The 24,386-nt window shown below is 40.6% G+C and overlaps 3 protein-coding genes across 7 annotated transcripts; 1 reads left to right on the top strand and 2 right to left on the bottom strand.

The window, feature by feature from the left end:
* Positions 1-290: 290 nt before the first annotated feature.
* Positions 291-19,373, bottom strand: gldc (glycine dehydrogenase (decarboxylating)). 4 transcript variants are annotated; one of them, XM_029509909.1, is made up of 27 exons: positions 19,064-19,373; positions 17,069-17,269; positions 15,038-15,712; positions 14,793-14,871; positions 11,900-12,035; positions 11,277-11,441; positions 11,044-11,121; positions 10,810-10,957; positions 10,077-10,273; positions 9,825-9,921; positions 9,608-9,713; positions 9,270-9,409; positions 8,465-8,545; positions 8,251-8,348; positions 7,549-7,633; positions 7,422-7,463; positions 7,182-7,324; positions 6,296-6,371; positions 4,770-4,895; positions 4,438-4,587; positions 3,794-3,906; positions 3,427-3,568; positions 2,505-2,616; positions 2,301-2,396; positions 2,002-2,174; positions 1,817-1,897; positions 291-1,357 (listed from the first exon to the last, which is right to left on the bottom strand). In XM_029509909.1, the coding sequence occupies exons 3-27, from the start codon at positions 15,329-15,331 to the stop codon at positions 1,217-1,219; spliced, it is 3,099 nt and encodes a 1,032-aa protein (XP_029365769.1). In that variant the 5' UTR covers positions 15,332-15,712; positions 17,069-17,269; positions 19,064-19,373; the 3' UTR covers positions 291-1,216. The 4 variants fall into 4 exon arrangements, with proteins under 4 accessions (XP_029365769.1, XP_029365770.1, XP_029365767.1 ...); XM_029509910.1 differs by having other exon boundaries at positions 15,038-15,099; positions 17,102-17,269; XM_029509907.1 differs by having other exon boundaries at positions 1,217-1,357; positions 17,102-17,269.
* On the top strand, positions 16,927-18,607 carry mboat4 (membrane bound O-acyltransferase domain containing 4). The gene is made up of 4 exons (XM_029509924.1): positions 16,927-17,319; positions 17,492-17,610; positions 17,709-17,783; positions 18,597-18,607. Exons 1-4 carry the CDS (start codon positions 17,036-17,038, stop codon positions 18,605-18,607), a joined length of 489 nt encoding a protein of 162 aa, XP_029365784.1. The 5' UTR covers positions 16,927-17,035.
* A 173-nt stretch (positions 19,374-19,546) lies between the features above and the next one.
* Positions 19,547-23,420, bottom strand: coq2 (coenzyme Q2 4-hydroxybenzoate polyprenyltransferase). Of its 2 annotated transcripts, none has more exons than XM_029509912.1 (8): positions 23,312-23,420; positions 22,653-23,019; positions 21,849-22,015; positions 21,430-21,551; positions 21,172-21,257; positions 20,916-21,049; positions 20,065-20,253; positions 19,547-19,896 (listed from the first exon to the last, which is right to left on the bottom strand). In XM_029509912.1, exons 2-8 carry the CDS (start codon positions 22,972-22,974, stop codon positions 19,741-19,743), a joined length of 1,176 nt encoding a protein of 391 aa, XP_029365772.1. In that variant the 5' UTR covers positions 22,975-23,019; positions 23,312-23,420; the 3' UTR covers positions 19,547-19,740. The 2 variants fall into 2 exon arrangements, with proteins under 2 accessions (XP_029365772.1, XP_029365773.1); XM_029509913.1 differs by having other exon boundaries at positions 23,316-23,417.
* Positions 23,421-24,386: the final 966 nt, after the last annotated feature.

The raw sequence follows: 24,386 nt of genomic DNA, 5'->3' as shown, positions 1-24,386 counted from the left end.
CTCTGGTAACAGTTAAAAAGAAAAATGTATTACAAACTGCTACACTCATGTCTGATTTTTCCTGCCTCCAGTGTTTTTGGTTTAGTTCTCTCAAAGCAAAAGGAAGGTCTGCCTTTAGCTTTAGGAGAACCAAATCACCAGGGCAAACTTTCAGGCGGTGTCCACTGCCAACTGAAACTGATATCAGGATGAGATATTTGTGGTGTCTTTTAGGAATCTGTGCTATGTGCTGTATAAATCGCTGAGGGGTTAAAGAACTGTTATGCAACTTAATGTCACAATCAGACATACACACTTAGGCATGTTTAATACATACATTTTTTCTACAGAACAATTAGATTAGAAAATATTTCATTTAAAATTAAACATCAAGACTATCTGCTATGTAGCCAACAACTGTCACAACATACTTAAAAACATTTTCATAGTATCGATGCATATTAACAAAAGCCTAAAAGGACACTAACTCCTATAGTTTCATAGTGTCATGTTTGGAAAAGAAAATGGGGAAAGTAAATGCAACTATTTTACACAAGAGAATAGAGGCACCAAGGGCATTTTTGTACGATGCTGGGAAGCAAAATTTTCCTGTACGCCGCTCAAAGCACAGTATTTCAGAGGTGTGTGACGGAGTGGACTCTGAAGTTGCACCTTTGGTCCATTAAAGTTCAAAAACAACCCGGTAAAGCGGGTGCAATCAGACAAAGCCCAGTCCCAACATCCAACTTGCAGACTTGACACCCTTTGGAGATAAGTAGGCTAATGCTCAGGGCTGTTCCCACTGCAATCGGAAAGTGCTCGTAGGCTCTTTTGCATTACTGCAGGCTCCATGTGAGGGCATCAATTTACAAGACACTAAAGGGTAGAAGTATTAAATCATCAAAAACCTAAAAAACCTGGCAGACAAGGAAGAAAACAGCAGCCAGACAGTCTAGTTCGTTTTGTCCCAAGAAGACATTTTTGCTTGTTTTGACCAACCATAATAATATAGACTATTATTCTATGGAAAAGTCAGCAAAGGTCATTGAAATTTATTAAACTACATCTAGAATAAGAGCATCACACTTGGATGGACACAGAAATTCATCTGCCCAGGCTAACTTGCAAAGTAGTGATTTTTAGGCTTTACCGTCCCTCTCTCGCATCATAACTGAGTCCGCAACCTTTTCAAGTCTGAGTTGAGTGCTTAGATCTTAGGCTGGACCGAAGGAAGCATCTATGACGACGCTCTCTTCTCCTCGTATGGGGACTCGTAGACCTCCATCGGTGGGCAGGTGCATACGAGGTGCTGGTCGCCGTAGATGTCATCAATCCTGGAGATGGTTGGCCAGAATTTGGTCTCGGGCCTTATGAAGGGCTGTAAGGTAAGAAAGGGAGAGATAAGGAGTGTGAAAGTTACCAAAATACAAAGCTCAAAGGGATTTACTGTGAGGCATTCAAACAGGGAACAGGTGAGTTTATCAGAAGCGGGCACAAAAGCAGAAATATTACTGTATAGTTAGTTTCAGTGGTTTCAGCAACCTTTTTTTTTTTTTTTTACTTTGAAAGAATCTGGCCCTTCTAATTAGATGAACTAATCTGTCAATTATTTCCTCTATTTTTATTCACATTTATTTAAAAAAATCTGAATATTTCCAGGTACTTCATAGAGGCCACTGTCCTATTTGAAATTGTGCCCCAGTGCTGTTGCCATTCATACCTCTCACCACTAGGGGGCAATAAAGACCATGAATTTCTTATCCAATGCACCTTTTGCAAGAAAGTAAAGTTTCGCCAGGGTGTGCGAGGGGGATTGGAGAGATGCCAGGACACTTACCAAGGGAAAAGCAGCAAATTCCCTGGAGTAAGGTCTGTCCCAGTTGGAGGATGAGATACATGCCAGAGAATGAGGAGCCATCTGCATACAGAAACAAGAAGATCAGATGGTTGATGTCGCAGCTGTTACAGTGAAAATATGGACCGGCCTGGCCGATTCAAAAGAAAAAGAAAAAGTTAGCATACTTTGAGGGGGTTGATGCGGGAGTCCATCCTCCCCTCCTCAATGTCTGCGATCTCCTGGCGAATGGCAAGCAGGGCATCACAGAACCGGTCCATCTCAGCCTTGTCCTCTGACTCTGTGGGCTCGATCATGAGTGTTCCTGCCACTGGCCATGACATGGTGGGTGCATGGAAACCTGGACACCAGCACACAAAAAGACAAAAACATGCAAGTCAGATTCAGTCTGCGTTGCTTATATGGGTTTAAAAAAAAAACAAAACAAAAAAAACCACACTAAGGTACAAGATGTAGACAGACATACCGTAATCCTGCAGCCTCTTTGCCACATCAACAGCCTCAATATTGGCCGTCTTCTTAAACGGTCTCACATCCAGAATGAACTCGTGGGCTACAAAACCTGTTCAAAAGAAGAAGCTTGCATCAATAAAAAGGCATCAAGCTTTCAAAACGACAGCTGGAAATGTCGAGATTTAGATCAACACACAGTGATAGAAGAGTGGCGTACCTTGCCTGCCTCTGAAGAGGATTTTATAATGACCTTCCAGACGCTTGGCCATGTAGTTAGCATTGAGGATGGCCACTTCCGTTGCATGAAGCAGCCCTTTGGATCCCATCATCTAAACAGCACAGGAGTGAAGTCGGAACTTAAGGTTAGCCAATCAAAAGAAAATGTGATTGAACTAATATTAATACATTCCGTAATTATTCCCATTAAAAAAAAAAATAAAAAAAATCCCTTTACACGTGATTTCTGCATTACTCATATCTTAGGTTTTACTAAGGTTTACTCTCTTGACATTGTTATTTGACCTTGATGACTGATAACTGACTTGAACAGCATGTTCTTTCCAACTTCTCTGTATTTCAAACTATCAAGCTGAACCTTTTTTTTTTTTTTTTTTTGTTTGAATATCCACATCTTACCCATCCAGAGCACTTTGTCCTGAACAGCAGTGTGTCCTGATAACACTTATTAGCTCCTAACAATCAAACGCTGGAATTTCTCCCTTGACCATAACTCAAAGTCACACTGGCTGAGTGATTTTAGTTCATATGTGACAACACGTGAAGACCCAAAGATGTTGAAATGTGTTGTAATTTAGCGAGAAAATATTTAAAACACACAAAAATTTTGTTGCCTTTGACTTGGTACGACTTCAGAATAAAAGTGAAGATAATTCTGGAGATCGTCAAATGATAAAAATCGTCTGAATTCAGACTGTTACACTGTTGGGACATCTCTTCTAACAACCTCTGGATCGTCCCATTTGTTCTTGCATCTCACTATTTCCCCCACAAATCTGTCGGTATGTTTTAACTTCAGAATTGCACTTACTACTACATTTGTGTCCTTCATGATATTTTTCACAGAGTTCTGGTTTGGTGCCAAACCATAAAGGCGTCGTTGAAGCATTGCTACAGCTGACCTTAATGTAAGCCCAGGAGATTGGCAGGATGGCGCTGGAGCCCCAGGGGGCAGCGCTGATGGTGCCCAGTGAGCTGCACTGGTTGACCGACTGCATGGGAACCACCGGGTGGCTCGGCAGGAACGGGGCTAGGTGGGCCTTCCTGGTGAGAGGTTGGTGAACATCGCAGTAACATATAGTCAGATTCAACATGTGAAAAGCAGCTGGCTGTAAACATGCAGAGATCTGCATGGTGGAAATGAGGCAGCTGATCTTGGATATCTAACACTGACGTAAATATTTGAATGCACAGACAACAAACTGGCATTTGTTCCTTTTGCCAACAGTCTTGCATTGTATTATTTTTCCCGCTGTTATTCTGACTTACACGCCAATTGGACCCATGCCCGGCCCACCTCCACCGTGAGGAATGCAAAAGGTTTTGTGCAAGTTCAGATGAGACACGTCAGAGCCATAATCTCCAGGACGACACAGGCCCACCTGGAAAACGGGCAAGGGAAGAAAAAAAAAAAAAAAAAAAAAAAAAAAAAATTCATTCATTTTCATTTCCAAACCTTTTTTGAAGCTCATAGCCTTGAAATTTGTTTAGCTTTGTGATGTTTAAATTTTTTCCTTCAACGTTTGTTAGTTTGAATCAGAAGCTGTAACTGGCAAATCCTTTAAGTCACTTATGAGGGCCTAGAAGGACCATCTGGGACCAAGCCCATCAAAAACACCCATTTAGAAATAGTTAAAAATTTACAATCTTACAACAACTTTAAATTGATGCCACCCCTGCATTGCATTGTTCTTGATCATAAAGAGGCAAAAAAAAAAAAACATGTAGTGGCATAAAAACTATCATCTGCATATTATAAAGATAAAGTTTGCCTACTTACTGCAAGATAACACCCACCTTTAAACCGTTATTCTATTAGCCAGTAGATTGCACGTGTAATAATTTACTAATGAACGGCAGTGGCATGTCTACATATCGCGGCAGAAATATCACACTGTTGCTGCTTCTCTCACCTGGGCGTTCATGTTGGCACCGTCCAGGTACACCTGGCCACCGTTGTCATGGATGAGATCGCAGACATCTCTGATATGCTCCTCAAACACCCCAAAGGTGGAGGGGTAGGTGACCATCATGGCCGCCAGACTCGCTTTGTGTTTATCCACCTTTGAGGGAGGACAGGAGTTGGCCCAGAGAAAATTATTGATTAAAAATTAAATTATGGTTGAGCACCCTGGGAGTGAAAGGTACTGATTGCAAATCACCAACAATCAAGGTGGGTTACCATCCAGAAGGAGGAGACCTTTGTTAAAATAGCTCGTGTTAAAACAAAGAGTTTAACTCTCACCAGGGCTTTAAGGTGTGCCAGGTCAATGTTGCCATCCTTATCGACTTCCACCACCTGAACCTTCATGCCAGCCATCTGAGCACTTGCTGGGTTGGTGCCATGAGCAGATTTAGGAATCAAACAGACCTGAAACAAACGATTTTTGGGTGATTATTATTATTATTATCGTTATTATTATTATCATTATTATTATTATTACCACCACCACCACCACCACCACCATCATCATCATCATCATCATCATCATCATTAGTCATCAGCAGATAATTCAAAACCAAAACAGTCGGGCCAAAACTGTTGACACATGGACACGTCCTTATGGTAAATAAATACTAAGGACACAACAGCTTTGCTGTAGAATGACCAAGTCTATACACTACCTGTCAAAAGTTTGGATACACTTTCTCATTCAAATGAATAGGAAAGTGTGTCTTTTGACTGGTAGTGTATATTTTTAAAAAAAATTAATAAAAATAGAAATTATGACTACTTTTAAGAACAGAATTCAGTCTGTGTGGGTTAAAATATTTTGGTTGAATTTCAATCCAGTTGATATCCAGCACTGGTACTCACGCATAACCTGCCTTCATGTTACTAATTGATCTTATCCCTTATTAGGGTAACTTTTGACATTTTGCAAGCTTGTCCCACAAGGGAACTGGGACAACAAGACCTGTGATTAGGTAACTGATAAGTGGAAGTCGCTGATATAACGGCCACAGTAATGTTTTGTCAAGCCAGTCGTTTGTCAAAGTCTTGAAACCTCCAAATATGGAATCTTGGAAGCAGGCAACCTGGCGTGGCATCTGTGTTTTCAGCCCCTTTGTTTGCACAAACGGTTGTTAGTTTGGACCTTGACTGTTTCAAGGGATCAGCCCACTATCTAAGATGTGCTTATGAGAGAGCTATTAAAAAAGGCCAAATAACAGTAACAGACAAGAATACCTGTGTCAGCCAGTCTTTAATCTGATGTAGTGCGTTATCTCGCCTTGCCCTTGAGCTACCGCCAATCAGCATGCAAGAATACTGAAGTAATTTCTAACAAGCATTATTGAAACCAGTTGCAGGCATGAACAATAAACCTGACTCATTCTTACTTATCAGACCTGTGGCTAAATTGATGGAGCGTATATCTAAGAATAGCAAAGAAATGTTCTGCTTTCAGGGGGGACTTGCATCCTTTTGATCTGCATTTATCTTTTCTTTTTTTTTTTTTTTTTTTTTTAAAAGACAGAATGCCTTTAAACACTTTTTTGAAAATGTCCAACTATTCTTACTGGTGAGGTTATTGAGGTAATTTAATTGGTTGTAATCCTAACCCTTTAATCCTTTGTGGTATTTGGTTGCAGTGCAGATAATCTGGAAATTGAAGCCCATCAACTAAACACACGCTGGCAAACGGAGTCAGATGAGAGCCTGCAGTTTTATTAAATCATATTAATTCCTCCATGACACTAATTCAAACTGAATTTTGGCATGACTGCAGCGCGATTCAACCTTTTTCCCCTCAACAGTGCTATACTTACAGTTCTTGAGCTCTCTCCCTTGGAGTTCAGGTAAGCTTTTATGGCAGCCAGGCCAGCATATTCACCCTGAGCCCCACTTGGGGGGAAAAAAAAAAAATAAAAAAAAAGGCAAACACATGTATCACACACATGCATCCTAACCTCAGCACAGTTCAAAGAGCAGTGTGCAGACATTACCAAAAGCGGAGCGAATGCAGTAGAGTGTGTTCATAAACCTGCTGCTGTACGTGGTGATAGTTAATACAGGTGTGAGCTTTATCAGATATATATAGTGTTTCAACACTCAGTTATGCTTATAATTCAAAAAGTAAAAATCTCATTTTTAACTCACTAGTTTAAAATATATTATACAAATTGACAGAAGACTAATTCAGCGCATTCATATTTTAGGTTTTAAAATTCAACAGTTTTATGTCAACTCTTTTGATTTGTTTAAAAAGCTATTAAGGAAGGACATTTTTAAATAAAAGCTGAAATTATTCTCTTAAGACAAAAATTTGTTGTTTTATTTATTTATATTTTTTGGCAGAGGTGTTAGTAGAAATGCACGTTATCAGTCCAGCACTGTCATCCTAACAGCGGTCCAATGACATAACAAAGTGTCTGACAAATTCAACTTTTAACTTCATGCTGCAGGAACATTAAGGAAGCCCAAAAGCTGTTCTGCAGATACCACAAATGTTTGTTCAATTCATCTATGAGTTCATGGAGTATCTTAGTCTGGGCCAAAGTGGTGGACTCTCCACATTTGCTATACTTGGATCCATGATATTAGAATATGCCTTAAATTAAAATCCATCATTACATCAGCTTCATGATCAGGTATGTGTGTTCATGAAGGCCTCATGATGTGTGGCAGCGGTATGAAATCTGTTCGTGCTCTTACCTGTTTGGCTGGAAGGAGATCTTGTCATAGCCTGTCACCTCACAAAGGTCCCTCTCCAACTGTCTGAAAAGGGTCTGGTAACCCTCAGCCTGATCCAAAGGCACGAAGGGGTGGATGTTGGCGAACTCCCTCCAAGTGATGGGCTAAAAAGGGGAAAGGTTAGCAACAAACTGTTTTGCTTAGGTTTTAGGTGTATTCAGTTAGTTCTGTAAATGGCATCAGATCTGCTGAATTACTCACCATGAGTTCTGAGGAACTATTTAACTTCATGGTGCACGAGCCCTGAAGAAGAAACCAAATTTTAACGCTCAAGTCTCACATATTGTGTGAGATGAAATTCCAAATCTGAATATCTTGTTGGACTTACCAGTGGTATCATGCTGTGGACCAAAGAGATGTCCTTGTTCTCCAGGCGCTTCATGTATCGCACAATGTTGGTCTCAGAGTGATAACTGCAGACGAAGATTGACGAGAGAGAAAAACAGGTTTGACTATGGGCATATCTGACACTGAGGCCTGGGTGCTAGCTACCTTTAAGCAAAATTAGCATCATTAGCCAGAGTAGGAGGCTCACAAAGTAGATGTGTTTTTCTTGTGTACTGCTCTTCCTCTGAAGTTTATTGATTTGCAATGAACTATTTCTGGCTTTATTTTTAGTGACCAAAACATTTGTATATTACTCAGTGAAATCACAGTTGCTCTCATTTTTTGAACACTGAAAATCAATTTACGACATTTATATCATATACAAGTGTGTTTTAATTATTGTTCAATAGCAGAGAAAAAAAAAAAAAGTAAAAACTTAAAATGCTTTAAAGAAAGTGCCTCATGTCAAACGATTAGCACAGAAAAAGTACTTTCTTCAGTTATGTAATGTCGTAATTGTGGAAGTAATTAAACGGCTTGAACATCAGTGGCATGTTTGACAGTGCTGCTGTGGTCAATGAAATCTATAGATCTGTTTTTGTAGCCCAACATGTCAGAAGAGCTTTAACACAGTACCATGTTTGTGCAATGTGTGTTATTGCTGATATAGTGCTGCAGTGTTGTAATTTAACTGCAAACCAACCTGTTAAAGACCTGATGCATGAGGTACTTGCTTGTCCTCTTGAAAGGACTTCCCATGATCCCCTTCACCCGCTCACTCATCTTCTCAGCAATCAGCTCCTGCAGATTTTTGCATTTTGAATTGAAGCAGTTGGCGCTTTGTTTTGAAATGACCTCGATGCCCTGAGGGCACACGCAATGTCAATAAATAGTGACTGAATAATAAATCAACATACAGCTGATGATTCACAGCCGAAGACCCAGAGCAAGTCATCTAAGTCCCTCTCAGTGACCGTCTCATCCAGAGAGACACCCAGCTGTCGAGATACAAGCATTTAAAAATCAACACTTCTTTTCCACAATACAGTAACAAGTGCAAAACTGAAGAAATTGTGGTCAGCTTTTTCCTTTTCTTGAAAAAAGGTACAAAGATTTTCAGGTTAGTTGTGATTATTATCATTTTCTACAGCATTTGGTTGGACACCTTGTCCGTATTTTATGGCCAGAGGTGGCTTTGGCTCAGGAGGAAAAGCAGACCATCCACAAAAACCAGCTGCTTGATGGTTCCACGTCTGGTTCCTCCTGTTTGCATGTCAGTCCTCGGGCAGGTTCCTGAACTCCAAAGTACCCCCAAATGTTGTGTGTACTAAACCAGTGATTCCCAACCACTGTTTGGTTTCTTTGGCCACAACTGATGATTTCCAATCGCGTGGAATTGGATACAGCAGTTGAGAATCTCTGTACTAAACAACGACCCCAGCAGCAGTGATTTCTATGAAAGGACAGGGGATAATTACAGGGAGTTTACCACATTGCCTCTAAAAAAATGATTTTGGTTTGAAAGGTGCAGATGCCCAAAAGCATTCAGAACATTGGGAAAATGACTTATTACCCAACAGGTGAATACAGCTTCTGATTCATGCGAATTTATGACCTCAGTCCATTTGTGATTTGGCAACAATGGTAAAACACTTCCCACGTGTATGTAAGTTATGTCAATTTAAAGTGTGCCAATATAGCTAAATCATGATTCATTCTCACCACTCCCTCAGTGTAGACACGCAAGTTTATCTGCCTCTGCTCGGCTCGCTCCAAAATGTCTTTAGCTGCCACACCACAGTTGATCTTTAAAGTGTCGAAGAACATTTCACTGTGCAGCCGGTGTCCCGCCCTCTTCAGACCTGGGGAAAAAAAAAAAAAGAGAGTGTGGGAGTGAAAAGTTACACACGGTTCATTGGTAAAATGGCAACATCGACACCCTTCTTTAATGTTTTTACTTTCATAGTTGAATGGGTCATATGTATCATCTTATCATCTTAGAGGGATGAGAAGAATGAATGCAAGTTGGATTTCAAATAGAATAAAAAGAAAGAAACTACCTTCAGCGAGGATTAGAGCTGCGCTGTGTGTCCTCTCAGCAATGTGTTTGAGCCCCTGAGGACCATGATATAATGCATACATAGCAGCCATGTTGGCCAGCAGAGCCTATGAGGATGAACAGCAGGAACAAAAATGTTTGATCACAAACAAAAGAAACTAAATAAATTATAGTGTATTAATTCAGTGACTGGCAGAGACTACGAGCCGTGGCCACACCTGTGCTGTGCAGATGTTGCTGGTTGCTTTGTCTCTGCGGATGTGCTGCTCTCTGGTCTGCAAAGCAAGCCGGTATACTTCCTTACCAGCTGCATCCCTGGAAAATGTTTGGTTATTAACGTTTTTTCATCCCCAAATGTAGCTCCTAAGTTTCCTTAACTGGTTATTGTGTCCCTTTTTTTTTTTTAATTCTGGCTTTATTCAATAGGACTGCTTGAAGAATGCCAAAATGGGCAGAGAGGTACATCTCACCTGGTAACACCAACCATCCTGCCAGGCATCATTCGGACCAGGTTGTCCTTAACGGCAAAGAAGGCAGCATGTGGACCACCGTAGCAGAGAGGGACGCCAAATCTCTGAGAGCTGCCCAGTGCGATATCGACACCAAACTCCCCAGGAGGACGCAGCACACAGAGAGCCAGCAGATCGGTGGCACAGCAAGCTAGGGCCTGCAAAAAGACAGAGACATGAAGAGAACTATGAAACTAAATGTGGTCACAAAAAGATTCTTCTGGCTCATTTCTAGAGTTTTGCAGTCATGACAGATTTACAATCGATATATTGTTGCAGGGGCGAATGTGTTCAGCCTCCAAATTTATTAAAACTCTCTGCAAGCTGAAAAATCTTGATATTACACTGCACACTTTGACCTTCAAAGCAAATTTCTTCTAGGGAAATATAAAAATAAGTGTCGTAGTAAAACTTCAGGTGGATCTGCTCTGGAAAGAAACATCCAAGTTCTTTCTTGAGACACTTTGATAGTGAAATTTAGATTTTGGATATGAAAACTTGACTCAGATAATTATATATATTAAAAAAAAAAACAATTTAAAATTGAATCAGTGAAACATTTAACCTCTGCTAGTTCCGTATTTTCAACCGCAGAGATTATATATATAAAAAAAAAAAAAAAAAAAAAAAAAAAAAAAAAGGGGGGGGGGGGGGGGGGCACAAATTTTTTCTGTACTTTGAATCTTTATCTTACCCCTCCTTTGTGTGCACGGTCCACTAAGGCAGTGAAGTCGTCCACCCTGCCATCAGTGTCTGGATACTGGAAGAGCACACCGCTCACATCCTTCCCACTAAAGTCCATCTCATGAGGCAGCTTCAACACTGTTTTTACCCCAATGTAGCTGCAACAGAACAAACAGGGTTTGAAGGTAAATGTTACTTTTCACCTTGTCCATCTTTATGTACATGCATAACTTGGAGTACGTACTTGGCTCTGGTCTGCACCACAGCAATTGTCTGAGGATGGCAATGTGGATCAATGTAGAAAGTCCTTCTTTTGTTCTGCCTGTGAGAATTAAGCATACATTGTCAGAGAAGCTACTGGCCAAGGTGTTACAGTAAGTATGCTTAATTCATGTAGATAAATTAAAATTGAAAACACAATCTAAGTAACAAGATTGATCTCTACATCATTGCTTGCAGTTGTGATCTTGTAAAGACCTGTGACATAGCTGCATGGCCTCAGCAGCAGCCGTTCCCTCATCGAGCAGGGACGCATTGGCCACAGGCATGCCCGTGATGTCACAGATCATTGTTTGGTAGTTGAGGAGTGACTCCAGGCGACCCTGGGAGACCTCAGGCTGGTAAGGAGTGTACTGAGTCACCCTGAGAACAAGATAATGTTGTGAATCAGCAGAGCAAGTCTGGACACGAGCACAATGGCTCAAAGCTGGTGGTATTCAAAGAGCTTGGACAGTGGAATGCATTGTATGACTCCCCCATCCTGGGATTTTGGAGAAAATGTGGGCAAGGACTGCCAATTTGGTTTGAGGGCAAAGAAAATCTTTGCATGTGAGAAGTAATTCATCAGATGTCACATGAGTGACGTCTCAAATCACACCACTTCCTATTAAAAACCACATGAGAAACCAAACTTAATCAATAAATATCAATAGTAATCTGTGACCGTGTGTGTGTGTGTGTGTGTGTGTGTGTGTGTGTGTGTGTGTGTGTGTGTGTGTGTGTGTGTGTGTGCGTGTGTGCGTGTGCGTGTCCCCTCTTGGCACTGTCCAATTTTCCTAAATGTTTTTCTGTAGGAAAGTCAACTGAGGCGAGGGACTCACCAGCCTGCGTTCTCCAGGAGATTGCGCTGGATGGGCGGTGGTACTGAGCAGTTGTAGTAGCCCATGCCAATGTAAGACCTCCATACTTTGTTCTTTGATGCAATCTTTTGTAAAGACTCCAGAATCTCATTCTCACCTGTAAAATATTTAAAATGAAGCAATCTAACCATAATGGTAACAATAAAAGCAACTAAATCAGAGCTTATGCAAAGGTTTTCTCTCATTGTTTACCTGGGCACAAGTTGAACTTTCCATTGATAAAAAACATTTTATCTACACTGCCCACCCTCACAATGGTCATGATTTAGGACAATTTAACAACTTTACTTTATATTTTGTCAAATATCAAGCATAGCAAAGAATGTCAAAATAAGATATCCAAAGATCTGCTGAACAAGCCTGATGCATCTAATGTGAAATAGTGGCTAACAGGATGGACATGAGAGCTGCCATGACCAATCAAATCATCAAGTGTAAGAAGATGAAATTTCATCAATTTTGATTATTAAAGAAATCAGTTAAGTCAGTATCCAATGCTGGGTCTACAAAGAGGGGAGAGGTGTTATTTTGTTTGTTTGTTTTTTAACAATTTCATCAATATTCTGTAAATGAGCAGTTTACCAAATTAATCAAAAGTTGCTGCCCTAAATACACCAAATAGGACTGATAATATTCCATTAACAGGAAAGAACAAAAAGGACAAAAGATGAGGACAACACATTGATAAGCGTATCAGTCCATGTCAGCTTCAAACCCCTCTACCCATCAAAACAAAGACCAGGACCGTATAGTTTCTTTCCTGATGGTCAGTTATTTCGGCTCGTTCCCCAGCCAGTGCACAACCAACCACTGAGATTCCTCTGGCCTTCCTGGCTGCCTAGCAACTCCAAGGAATGGACAATGCTGCCCGTCTGAGCTGAGAGCCCTGACTACTCCCGTTTTAAGAGAAGAAAGACATCTCTAGCCTTCAGTGGGGAGAGAGACTGTAGCCAGTATAAAAGTGGATATTTACAGCATCTTCGACAGGCTAACAAAAAAAAAGGCACATTCAACTCTGCAGAAGTGTTTGTAGGTGACAGGACAGGTTGTGTCCAGAAAACTAAAATAATAATAATAAATAATAATAATAAATATTGAAGAAATGTGATTGAGGATTACTTGGTGAGCTATTAGTGTGTATTTTTGTGTGTATGTGTGTGAGTTTGTGTCAGTAAGGAGTGCTTTCCCATGGTCCCAGAGTTCTACAGGGCAGCAAAAAAAGCCTGATTCAGAACCATCCAGGAGGTCCATTGTTGGAGAGAGAATCCCTCCCTGGCTTTGCAAACTGAAGCCCTCCAAAGCTGAACAAGCAGAAAACTACCATGGCCTCCAGTTTGTTCCTTCAGCATGGTTCATTGCATTATGAAATCCGACAGAGTCAGAGGAGGGACTGGCAGGAGGCGGATCAGCGCAAAAAGGTGATGGGGGAAAACCTGTGTCTGAGGATTAGTAACTTCTTTATCTCTCTTTCCAATAATATCTTCTTGATGCCGACTTGCCGCTGGCTACTGAAAACAGCTGTGTCAGCATTTATTAAGTCTTCCCACACATACGTCACATTAAACAGAAGACCTGTGGGAATCTGAGCTCGGGTCGGGTGCCAATTTAATCACATCACAATAGTTTTTAAAGCTGAAACATCCTTTAATCCAACCATTATTCCATTTTTTATTAACAATTTTATTTATTTTTTTTTTTTATCATTTAAGTATTTTTTCTTTGCAAGAATGCCAAAACTCCCCTGTTTTCAGCTGCTCGATGGTGAGATTTGCTGTTTTATATGATAGTAAATTGTTTAATTTGTGGTTTGGGGGTGCTGGTTGAATAAAGCCATACGTGTGTAATCACCTTATTGGATTTTAAGGGAATGTGACAAGCAGCTCTCATTGCTTTTGTGATGTTAAATGATAAGCTGGATCGGTTACTATCTTGAGCTATTGGTTCAGAAAATTCTGCTGATTAAAGCTGCAGTTCAAAATAAACAAACCTACTTAATGATTATTATTCAGACTAGAAAATGTTATTAGGGATGGTGATCTCAACCTTGTTTCCTAGTACTGCTGCATTCTTTTATATTTTGCACAACTGTACACTTTAAATCATGACAGCCAGAGTTCAACAAATTAACATACGCCTCATTCAAGGAACAATACATTTGCATTTGAAAGCACCCAGTATTTATGTCCTGAAGCATCATCATCATCATCATCAACTGTTAAATACAACCAAACCATTTTCTCTCTCTGCAGGAAATAAACACTGAGCAGGGCTGAATATGGTATAGTATTGCACATGAAGATGGAGAGAGGGGGGGGGGGGGGGGAGAAAAAAAAAAAAAAAAAAAAACACATCCAACATAGGAAAGTCACCTTATTAGGAACCCCCTCGGCTGTGATGTAATGTGAACGCTGTAACCAGATTGAACTGGACTTAGGACCGGAGCTCAAGGCTTAACTTTACACTCCAGTTGCCATCCTATGAGCATCGGCTTCCCAACAGGAGATTGGTGCTGCTCGCCGAGTTTCGCAAAAACAACTCCAAATATGTTCAAAGGAAGACTTAACCGGGGAGTGCGCTCCACGGCACACAATAGAGGTGCAACCTACATTTCAGCCATTCACTTGGCCTCTTTTAGCGCCCCTTCAATGTGGGAAAACCTCACCATGCAAAAAAAAAAAAAAAAAACCACAACAACCAAAAAAAAAAAGAACCCAAAACAGTGCGATAAATAGGCTCTTTATTTTCTCTTTATTTGTTATTTTTATCGGATGCATCGAGCCAGATCATTCAATATTTTTTAAACCATAAAGGAAGTATTAGAATATTAATAAGAATATATTTAAATTGAACTTACAGACTGGGTCATCCATTTTCATTCCCCACTGCATACGGATGGAGGCTGGTACTGTGTTTTCGATCAACTGGTCGATCGACTGGGGGGGTAAAAAAAAAAAAGATTGATAAAAATGCGAAAATGTGCCTGTGAATAAATAACTCTTAACAGATATCACACTGAAAGCGAAAATCTGCTCCCATGCTGGAATAGGGAGGGCGTTTTTTGTTTGTTTGGAGGGAGGGATGATGAGTAGTGGATCTTACCTCGACTCCCAGAGCATCCAGCATTTCTCTCTTCTCCCTCTCACCTGGACCGATGTGTCTCTCTGCAAAATCATCATGTCTGGGTAATATTCTCTCTATCTGCCGGGAGCTGGCGGCCGCCGACGTCCTCAGGTCCCGGGCTGCCGGTGTGAGGGAGGACCCGGACCCGCCGGTCGGGATCCCGCTCTGAAGTTTCCAGACCACGCGGCTCTTGTCACTCAGATGCCTGCACGCAGCGCCGGGACTCACCGACCTGGCCAGGAAGAGGCCCCAGGACTTGGCGCAGCTCTGCATCTCTAACGAAGTGTGCGCAAAAAAAACCGGCGGAGCCTTCTCCTCAGCAGAGCTTCGCCGCTCGCAGGAGTCTCTGCCAACTCCTTCAAACTGCAGAGTTTATACAACTGCACGGTTGCACAAGAGCGGGCCAATCAGAGGCGAGATGCGGCGTGACGCAGCGACGAGCCCCGGTCAAACAGCTGCTAAACTTTCTCACGTGCCTGCGGTTCAACGGCCAAGAAGAAGAAAGGGGTCGAGAAGAGAGACGCCGAGGATCAGTCCGGAGATATTTCAAAGTCCGCAGGGAGGACGGAGAGCTCAACTGCGGCACCGTGAGCCTTTAGACAGCGGCTGAGAGGCCGACGGGGAGGCAAAGGTTCGTTGTTTTATCGTGGAATGCTTGTTTGAGTAATAAATCAGACATGTATCAGGTCAGGATGTGGGGCCCATTATGAGACCAGGGGCCCCTGCACGCACACACACACGTAAAAAGGCCTCTGACGCTCTGGAGACGCCCAAACTAAAGCAGAAACAAAATGATGGAGCTGCTCAGAGATTACACCTGTGAAGACATTACAGGTTTAGGCATCAAAAGCAACAATCTCACCAGTTGCATAGGAACTGTTCTATCTCATGAACTAGTAGTTCAAGTAGATCAGATCATCAAATAATAAAAGACAATTAAAAAATAAATACCTGGAAAATAAATAGTGCTTACAGTTTTTAGGAGCCAACAGGAAGCCTCTTCACAGTTCACAAGAAAAATGCGCAACCCAGATTTTGATCACACCTTGAAAAAGTGTTTGCCTATACAATGTATTACTGAATCCACCATACCAAGACAACAAGAAACTGATTTATAAAAGAGGAAAAACTAAAACATAAGGTAAAAAGACAAAGTGTGGCTGGGCTTGGTCGCTACAGTTGCTGAATAATGTATTGACAGGAAGTTTCTCAGTTCCAAATGGTGTCAAACAAAAGGATTACTCTAATGCCAGCCACAGGCGGAATGGTAAACACAGTCGTCCAGGTAAATTAAGTATTCCAGCTCTTTAATAGGACAATCAACGCCAAATGTCTCCTATCAGTGTTTTGCCTCTTCCTCTGCGACATTCAACCGGAGGGTCAGATATGGGTTTGATCAGCTGGCTGGTGGAACAACATCAGTTGTTAATGCAACAATGTGTTTTACTCCCGTTTGCGTTTCTGTTTTATTTTCTAGCTAAATGTGGATATTTGCCCATGACATGCAGGTACGTAATTACAGGTCAGCAATTTAATAATTTATTTAATTCTGTTGTCAATTGCATTTCAAAAATATGTCAGGTAATGCATTAGTGTGCTACAAGACATCGTTACTCAGTAAGTCTCTTGTGGATCTGGATCCACAGAACCAAGGTTTTTGACTTTTATATACTGTGATGTAATTTTTTTTTTCAGTTACTTGTAATTTAGTTAAAATATGACTAAATCAGTCAGCAGTACACTAACAAGTATTGATGAATCTGAATTCATTTGGTCAACAGTGTGTCACCAAGGAATGGAAGACACCCATCACCCAGAATCCTTGTTGATGAGACCAAATGTCCTATTCTCTCAAAGAAAGAATCCAGTCCAGCTTAAAATGATAGAAATTATGAATATATCAGATCAACATTATTAACGCCCACAGTAAAGGAGCTGAGGCATTTCTCCTTCAAAAGTGCCTCCAGCGTTTCACTGATGATCGAAATACTTGCTGATGAATTTTCTGACCTTTTAATTGAGCTAACTTCTGACTTCAGGTACCTGGTCCTTTCTGTCGGAGGGTGTGTCCTGGCAGTTTTCACAATGCGTCTCTACAGTGTGCTTCTCTTCATCCCAGTCTTTGTCTTTATCCTGCTCCTGAGCTTTGCTCCCTGCTCTGTCCACAACTGGGTGTTTGGCATTCAGATGCTCTGGCAAACCTTCTGGCACCTGTTTGTACAGTACAGGGAATACTGTTCACGAGAGCCCGTCAGCATCAGGTACTAATCTTATATCAAGTCATCAGTGTGTGCTCTGATAACATCACGCTCTGCCGGAGCAAACGCTATCAATTAGGAATAAAGAAATTAGCTGTAAGTGTTTGTCACAACAGCTAGGAATTCAAAGTGGACTCCTCTGTGATCTGAATATGATTTAAGATTGTACTTTCAGATTGTTTCTGGCACTCTCCTCCTTGATGCTGCTCACTCAGAGGATCACTTCACTGTCCATGGACCTCCAGGAGAAACGAGTTATGATCACATTCAATGCCTCATCCAAAAGGAAATTGTGTGAGACGCTTTTACCACTTATGAGCTATCTGCTCAGTTTCACCACACTGCTTGGTGGCCCTCTGTGCTCTTATGGCCAGTTTATGTCCTTTATACAGGGGATAAGCCACAAGCCTCCACCCAACACACTGGGAGTGGTTTTCCTACAGTTGATGCAGGTGTTACTGCTGGAGGTAATTAGGTTTTGTCTGGTCTGTTTTATAAAACACAACGTCCCCGATCCGTCTTGTGCCGCTCTCTGTGATATTCTGTGGGTTTGGGCTCTTGGGTTGGTTTTGAGAATTCAGTACTACTCTCACTGGAGAATCAGTGAATGTCTCAATAACGCAGCTGGGTTTGGATTTTGTGAAAATTCTTCAGGAGACCAGAGCGGACTATCTGATGGAGATTTTTGGACCACTGAGGCATCAAGCCGTATGTCAGTGTTCTCCCGTCGATGGAACAACACAACAGCTTTATGGCTGCGTAGACTGGTGTACAGGAGGTGCAAACATTTCCCATTGTTGATGACTTTTGGTTTTTCGCTGTGGTGGCACGGTTTGCATTTTGGTCACTTTGTGGGGTTTTCTACCTGGGCAGCAACAGTTACTGCAGACTACCATGTGCATAAGTACTTGCATCCAAAGTTATCGTCACCATGGAGGAGAGTATTATACAATTGCTTAGGGTGGATTAACACTCAAATGATTGTTACTTGTGTTGTTCTGGCTGTAGAATTTAGAAATATGTCTGGTGTGAGACTTTTGTCTGTTACACCCATAGGCCTGTTTCCACTTGGTAATATACTGCTACTGGTTATATTATTAACAGTCAACACAGTTAGGTAAACTATTCAGGTAGTCCATATCATGATGTGACAGCTCTACTACATTAAATCAGACTTATGTCATCTGTCAATTTATGCCAGAAGACATCCAAAGTTGCTCTTAGATTATCATTAAGTATCTCAAACCCGTCTAATTTTGTCATTGTATGTTTCTATGCAGTATCAACTTGAACTTCAGACATATGAACAACTAACTAATTAATTATATTCCCTTGATAAATTTCTTTAAAATTCTACAGACAAGAAATATATGAAATGCAGATGGACACTAACAGCAAGTAGCTGTTACTGTTTCGTTTTCGTGTTTTTAATCCCACACAACTCCCACGAAGCAAATTCAGTAGAAGTTGCGGTGAGGTTGATTGCAAAACCTACATATGAACTCTGGGCATGCACTGTCTTGTTTAAAAATGTTTGATATGTTCGCTTTATGGCTGTATACTTGATACATTTTTATTGCATTATTCTCTTTGAGCTTCTGCAAAATCAAAGCAGTGTATATCACATTTATTTTTCTGAAATCATTTCCAGATGAACAGACCTTCGATACAGGGGTGAAGAGCAAATGAAATTGATTTTCCTCTATATGCTCTAACCAAGATTTGATGTAATGCGATTACTTCGTACCATTTATCCATCTTCTAGCAGGGGGTGCTGGAGCCAATCTCAGCTCACGTTGGGTGAGGGCGGGGTCACCGTGGACAGGTCGCCAGTCCATCACAGGGAAACACACAGAGACAGACAGAGACCAACAACCACTCACACTCTGACCTACGGACAGTGTACAGTCACAGATTAACCGAACATGATGTGTTTGGATGTTGAGAGGAAACCGGTAACTAGCAGTAACTTGCAGTCATATTCATGATGGGAATCAAATCAATCATGCTGCTCTCTAGTGGTCATATATTGCTGAAGTTTTTCCAGGTTTGCTAATGCTGCACAGCAAACATTAACAGCTATTTATTTTCTGGTCTTGCCAAAGACTTCAGCTATAGTTGTGTTTAGGTAATTGCACACTCTCTGACTGGGGCTGGTTCCTCTGATAAACTGAACACCTTTAGGGTGCTTTTACTGACAACAACCACAAATGCTTTAGATGTGTTTCACTTTTTTTTTTTTTTAAGCAGAGCTGTTTCTAATTCAAAGGTCTGAACACAGAAATTCACTATATATGTAAAAATTTGTGTATTATTTAATTTAATCTTAAAATACAGTTGAATGGTTTTTGTCAACATAAAGATTCTGTTTGCAGTGTGTGATGTGTTGTGGCCATAAATGTAATAAAATGTTTTGTTGATGGATTATCTCACTGCATCCTCATTTTGCAACAAACTTTCTCTTCTTTCTTTCCACAAATTGCCGGCGACAATGCCTAAAAATAACAGCAGTCCAAGGTTTCTGTTGGAGACAAATTTCTTCCAGCAGTCCTCTGGTTTATTGATGTCCAATGTGTGAATCTAGATGAAAGAAGAGTAAATATAGGGATGAGGAATATAACCAGAATTATATTGCCTTGAAAAAAGAAAAACATAAAGGGTTTAAATTCCGTCATGTACATCTCCATTCCACTTGATGATCTCACTGTAAAATGTATTGTAGCCACACTCTGTAAGTTTATAATTTACCTGGTGCATTAGGTGGATTGCCACTGTGGTCAGCACTGCGTAGTAAGGGAGAGTCTGCTCAGCACTGAGCCCTGATACAGCCAGTCCTGACATCATGGCCACAGTGAAGCCACTCAACCAAGGTTTGGTTTGCTCTTGGAACCTCAGTGCAGTAGATTTGACCCCAACTTTGATGTCATCATCCTTATCCTTGTTATCAAAGAAAGAACATGGGAGGACATGTCTCGTTCAGTATTGTTATTCCTTAATCTTGGAAACATTTATCTTGTTATGCTCCAGAGTGACTGATGAGTGCACTGTGAACAGCAAAATATAATGACTTAAATTAATTTTACTGCGGTCAAGAGAATTGTTTGAATCTTGAAATGGTGGAAACAGATTTTAGTGTTTATTATCTGGTATTTTCTGATTAAAAATAAAATGACATTTATCGTGAAAGTGACCATTATCATTATCAGACATTACTTATGATTAATTACAAAGATATTGTAGAAGTTTTTTGAACAAAACAAAAACATACACAATAGATTTTGTTTCTTTAAAATAACCAAGGCTAAAGAAGAGACACAGAGGGCTGCACAGCTGCAATTGTCCTCATTTGACTGCAGTCAACTCCAGTTTAATGCTGAAGCTGCGTGTTGAACACGAGGAAAAGAATGGATGACTGAATAACTTGGTGAAGATTTAAAAAGAAAAGGATCCCTTGCTGCTGTTCAGGATAAAAAATACGAAAATGGTAACATTTCACCAAGGTCTGTTTTTTAAAACTATGCAACTATGGTTGCGAATGTGGTATTTCTTCACCAAACACAGGTTAAAATCAGTTAAGCATAAATGCTCTTTTACTTTACCTGATGTGCATATATAGTGTCATATATCAAGGTCCACATCACTCCTGCGAAATACAGAGGGAGGCACACAGACCAATCACAGGAGCCCTTGACAGCAGACCAGCCAAGCAGTGCTCCCCAGTTAAAGGTGAGTCCTAGAGAGAAGGACCAGATCAGGGAATAAAGAAAATGTTAGCTCTGCTGATGATAATAAGTGAAGACTTTAGATGTGGAAAGGCAGGGGTTAATCTTACACAGTAAAAGTAGAATGCCATACCTAGCACAAACTGTGGCCAGTAAGTGATCCTCTTCATCAGTGGGTAGGTAATGACAAGAGATAACGAAGCGGCACCCAGAGCTATGCTGCAAGGAGCACAACGACTCAAACATTGTCAAGCCATTAAAAATATAACATCTGACCATTATATTAAACTGCACGTGACAGACCCCAGACTGTGTTATTTGTCTGACCTACCAATATGGTTAGTAGGGTCCAGATCAATACACAAAACTGATTCCAGTTTGTTTCTGGTACCTGTAGTAGTTGAGACACAAGAGAACCCCAAGTGCAAGAGAGAGCTGCCCTCCCAAGAAGACTAGTGCCTGCATCCGAGAAATCTCCCCTGACGCAATGGGTCGAGTGGCTGTTCTGGACACCTGCACAAAGCATAACCTTAACATTAGGAATAAAAATAATAATTTAAAAACATGAATCTAAAAAACAATAATTTAAAACAATGAAAAAAAAAAACATCAGGAGTTAAGAAAATCACTGGGTGATTGAGTTTTAATAAAAGATTTCAATCCTGATACTGAGTTTGCCCAATTTACATCTCCTGGCAGCGCCCTCTTGTGGGTAAAAACAAAACTGACACACCATTAAGTCAGATCCTACCTGCCTGGAAGTTTGTAGAATAGTTACAGTGTAAGTTAGTTTATGGGAGTTCTGTGTACCTTTTTGTCAAAGTCTTTATCCCACATGTCATTGATGGTGCAACCTGCCCCTCTCATTAGCAGAGCGCCTGTGCCAAATAAAGTGAGCATGCCCAGATCTGGGAGGCATCCAGGGTCGGCAGCAAGAGCAATGCTCCATGTACATGGAAGGTACAGCAGCCATGTCCCTACAAAACAAAAACATAGCAAAACATGGCATCAACATTTGAACATTTACTGAAAAAATTCCATTTTAAATAGTAGTTTGAATCTCTTATTTGAAATCCAGCAGAATGCAAAAGAGGTACATCTAAAGTTGACTTAAATAGATTTTCTGTATGGAAGTATCACATTTAAGGGACAAAAATAAACATTTTCAACATTTGTATTTTCTTTATATTTGCATTGTTTAATAGATATTTGGAACAGCTTTTTGGGATCACAGACAAAATGAATCATTTGCCCGTATCTTTCTACAAAAGGTAATCTGTGAATCAAACACTGGGGAAAATCAAGCTGTGCTTTTTAGTCTGTTTAAAAAGAAGTGCATAATGTCTTACACAGTTTTAAGGTACATTAGATGTTTTTATGTTCATCTGTCTCATTCAGTAGCAAGAAAAAACTACCCCAAACACAAAACAAGACATAAGGAACTATCTTCAACAACAGGAAGCATTAGAAGGTGTCATGGTTTAGCCCTGGTCTCATCAGTGGAAATACATGAGAAACAGATGAAACTGAAACTATGAACTGGCCTCGCTACTTTTTTTATCATCTAAATCTTGTACACAATTGCATATATCACTGAAAAATAAATTTACCAACCAATGGGTTTGTCCAGCCTCATCAGTCTGAGGTATGGCTGGACAGGAGCTGGGGCTGAATTCACAATGGTAGCAGCAGATAAACTGAATGGTCTTCTCCCATAGCTGTGAGCTTCACACAGCCTGACTGATGGACGGATTGCAGCAAGGCTGTGAAAAGTGTGACATCTTCTAAACATGCTGGAGTCTGAGTGGAGACCATGTTTAGTCCTCTTTCCGTTCCTTTGAAGGAAGCAGTCTGACACTGGGTGAAAAGCGGTGGAGCAGGGTCCGTGGTGAACCCTCCTCAGGATGAACTGGCTGATCAGCTTGGCTTGGAACATGGTGTGTCCCTGAAGTCACACTGACATGATCCTCAGAACGTTTCCCTGAACACACAAAAGAGAAGCACACGCAGAGACACACAATGGTTTTTACTGTGGACTTTTCACAGGGGAGAAGGGATTTGCTTAAACTGGCAATACTTTTGTTAAACACTGAATCAGATGTGCAAAGACTGAGGCATGCCACGATTGTGTGTGTGTCGCTGCAGCATTAGCTCAGTATAATAACAGCCTAAATAAATAACTGAATTTAACAGCCACTCCTGTCACGTTGATTACTAATAATAACAACAATAATAAAAAATAGCATAAAGTTTAATGTAATACTGAAACAAACCTACGCTGTTGGTTATCGATGAGAAAAATACATTTTAAAGGACGGCAGGTATTTCTTCAGTAAACGCGGAACGAACGCCGTGTTTTCTTATTATTGCAGGCCGAATATTGTTCCGGGTGAAACTGAGTGATAACTCGGAACCAATGACACCTGAGAAGTAGTTTAATAGCTGTGTCCTGAAAACATTAGCTGTTCGCATTGTTTCTCTTCGAAATCGTTTATTATTATTATATATATTTTTTTTTTATTTTATTATTATTTTTTTTTTTTACCATTTGTAGTCTTTGGTGCCTCCCCTGCTTCGCTTCAGCTTCATCACACACGGCCGTATCCACATAAGAAATAGAAAAAAATATATATTGTTCTCATTTTCGTGCTGCATTTTTAAAGTGCTAGATTATAAACTTTTAATGTAACAGCCATTTGTTTTTTACGCATAGGTTGTTTAAATTCTGACACATTAAAATGATTACAGACCTTAAAATAAAGAGGGCTCCTCTTCCACGACCCTGCTGGCTCTTTGTCGCCTCTCGGAACCACCGGATAGCATATGCCACCTTTACTTAGATTTTTCCATTAATTAATCCAATCGTTGCTTACAAAGTCACATTTTGGGCTCAAAACTCAGTTTGAAATATATTGTATCTTTGCGGGGTAACTCGGGTGGATGGAGTAAGGACAAGGAGGCGATGTTGCAGTTTACTAGCTCAACAGTGCCCAGATTTATTTTTCCAGCCCTCCTACCTGTAAATGAAGTAATTTCAATTATTTCAACTTCAGTAGGCTGTGGCCCAAAGGGTGCTCCATAGTTAAACAAAAGCAAACTTGTGTATTATATGCCAAGTTAAGCAAACCATGTTGCTCGTCAATGTTTGAAAACTGCGCTTTTTCCGTCATTACTCAAATGACAGTGACAGCAACTGGTTCCAATGAAAGGCATGAACGAATGACTTAAAAAAAAAAAAAAATCATTTTTATTTTTCATTTAATGATGCGAATTGGATTTAGAAAAACGAAAAAATACGTTATGACTTTAGAATCGGGGGGGGGGGGGGGGGGTACGTATTTTCGATCA

The sequence above is a fragment of the Echeneis naucrates genome, chromosome 9 (assembly GCF_900963305.1).
Source record: "Echeneis naucrates chromosome 9, fEcheNa1.1, whole genome shotgun sequence".
Classification (NCBI taxonomy): Eukaryota; Metazoa; Chordata; class Actinopteri; order Carangiformes; family Echeneidae; genus Echeneis; species Echeneis naucrates.
This window is presented reverse-complemented; position numbering and strand designations above follow the sequence as displayed.

What these genes read in the sequence shown, in the direction of transcription:
- coq2 (XM_029509912.1), bottom strand. Translation starts at nt 22,974, where the DNA reads ATGTTCCAAGCCAAGCTGATCAGCCAGTTCATCCTGAGGAGGGTTCAC. An exon ending in GAGGCTGGACAAACCCATTG is followed by an intron (nt 22,016 to 22,652) that starts GTTGGTAAATTT and finishes TTTGTTTTGTAG; the next exon opens with GGACATGGCTGCTGTACCTT. An exon ending in CAATCCACCTAATGCACCAG is followed by an intron (nt 19,897 to 20,064) that starts GTAAATTATAAA and finishes TCTTTCATCTAG; the next exon opens with ATTCACACATTGGACATCAA.
- mboat4 (XM_029509924.1), top strand. Translation starts at nt 17,036, where the DNA reads ATGATCGAAATACTTGCTGATGAATTTTCTGACCTTTTAATTGAGCTA. An exon ending in CGAGAGCCCGTCAGCATCAG is followed by an intron (nt 17,320 to 17,491) that starts GTACTAATCTTA and finishes TTGTACTTTCAG; the next exon opens with ATTGTTTCTGGCACTCTCCT. An exon ending in CTCATCCAAAAGGAAATTGT is followed by an intron (nt 17,611 to 17,708) that starts GTGAGACGCTTT and finishes TCCTTTATACAG; the next exon opens with GGGATAAGCCACAAGCCTCC.
- gldc (XM_029509909.1), bottom strand. Translation starts at nt 15,331, where the DNA reads ATGCAGAGCTGCGCCAAGTCCTGGGGCCTCTTCCTGGCCAGGTCGGTG. An exon ending in AGGGAGAGAGCTCAAGAACT is followed by an intron (nt 4,896 to 6,295) that starts GTAAGTATAGCA and finishes CGTTTGTTTCAG; the next exon opens with GTCTGTTTGATTCCTAAATC. An exon ending in AATTTGCTGCTTTTCCCTTG is followed by an intron (nt 1,358 to 1,816) that starts GTAAGTGTCCTG and finishes CTTACCTTACAG; the next exon opens with CCCTTCATAAGGCCCGAGAC.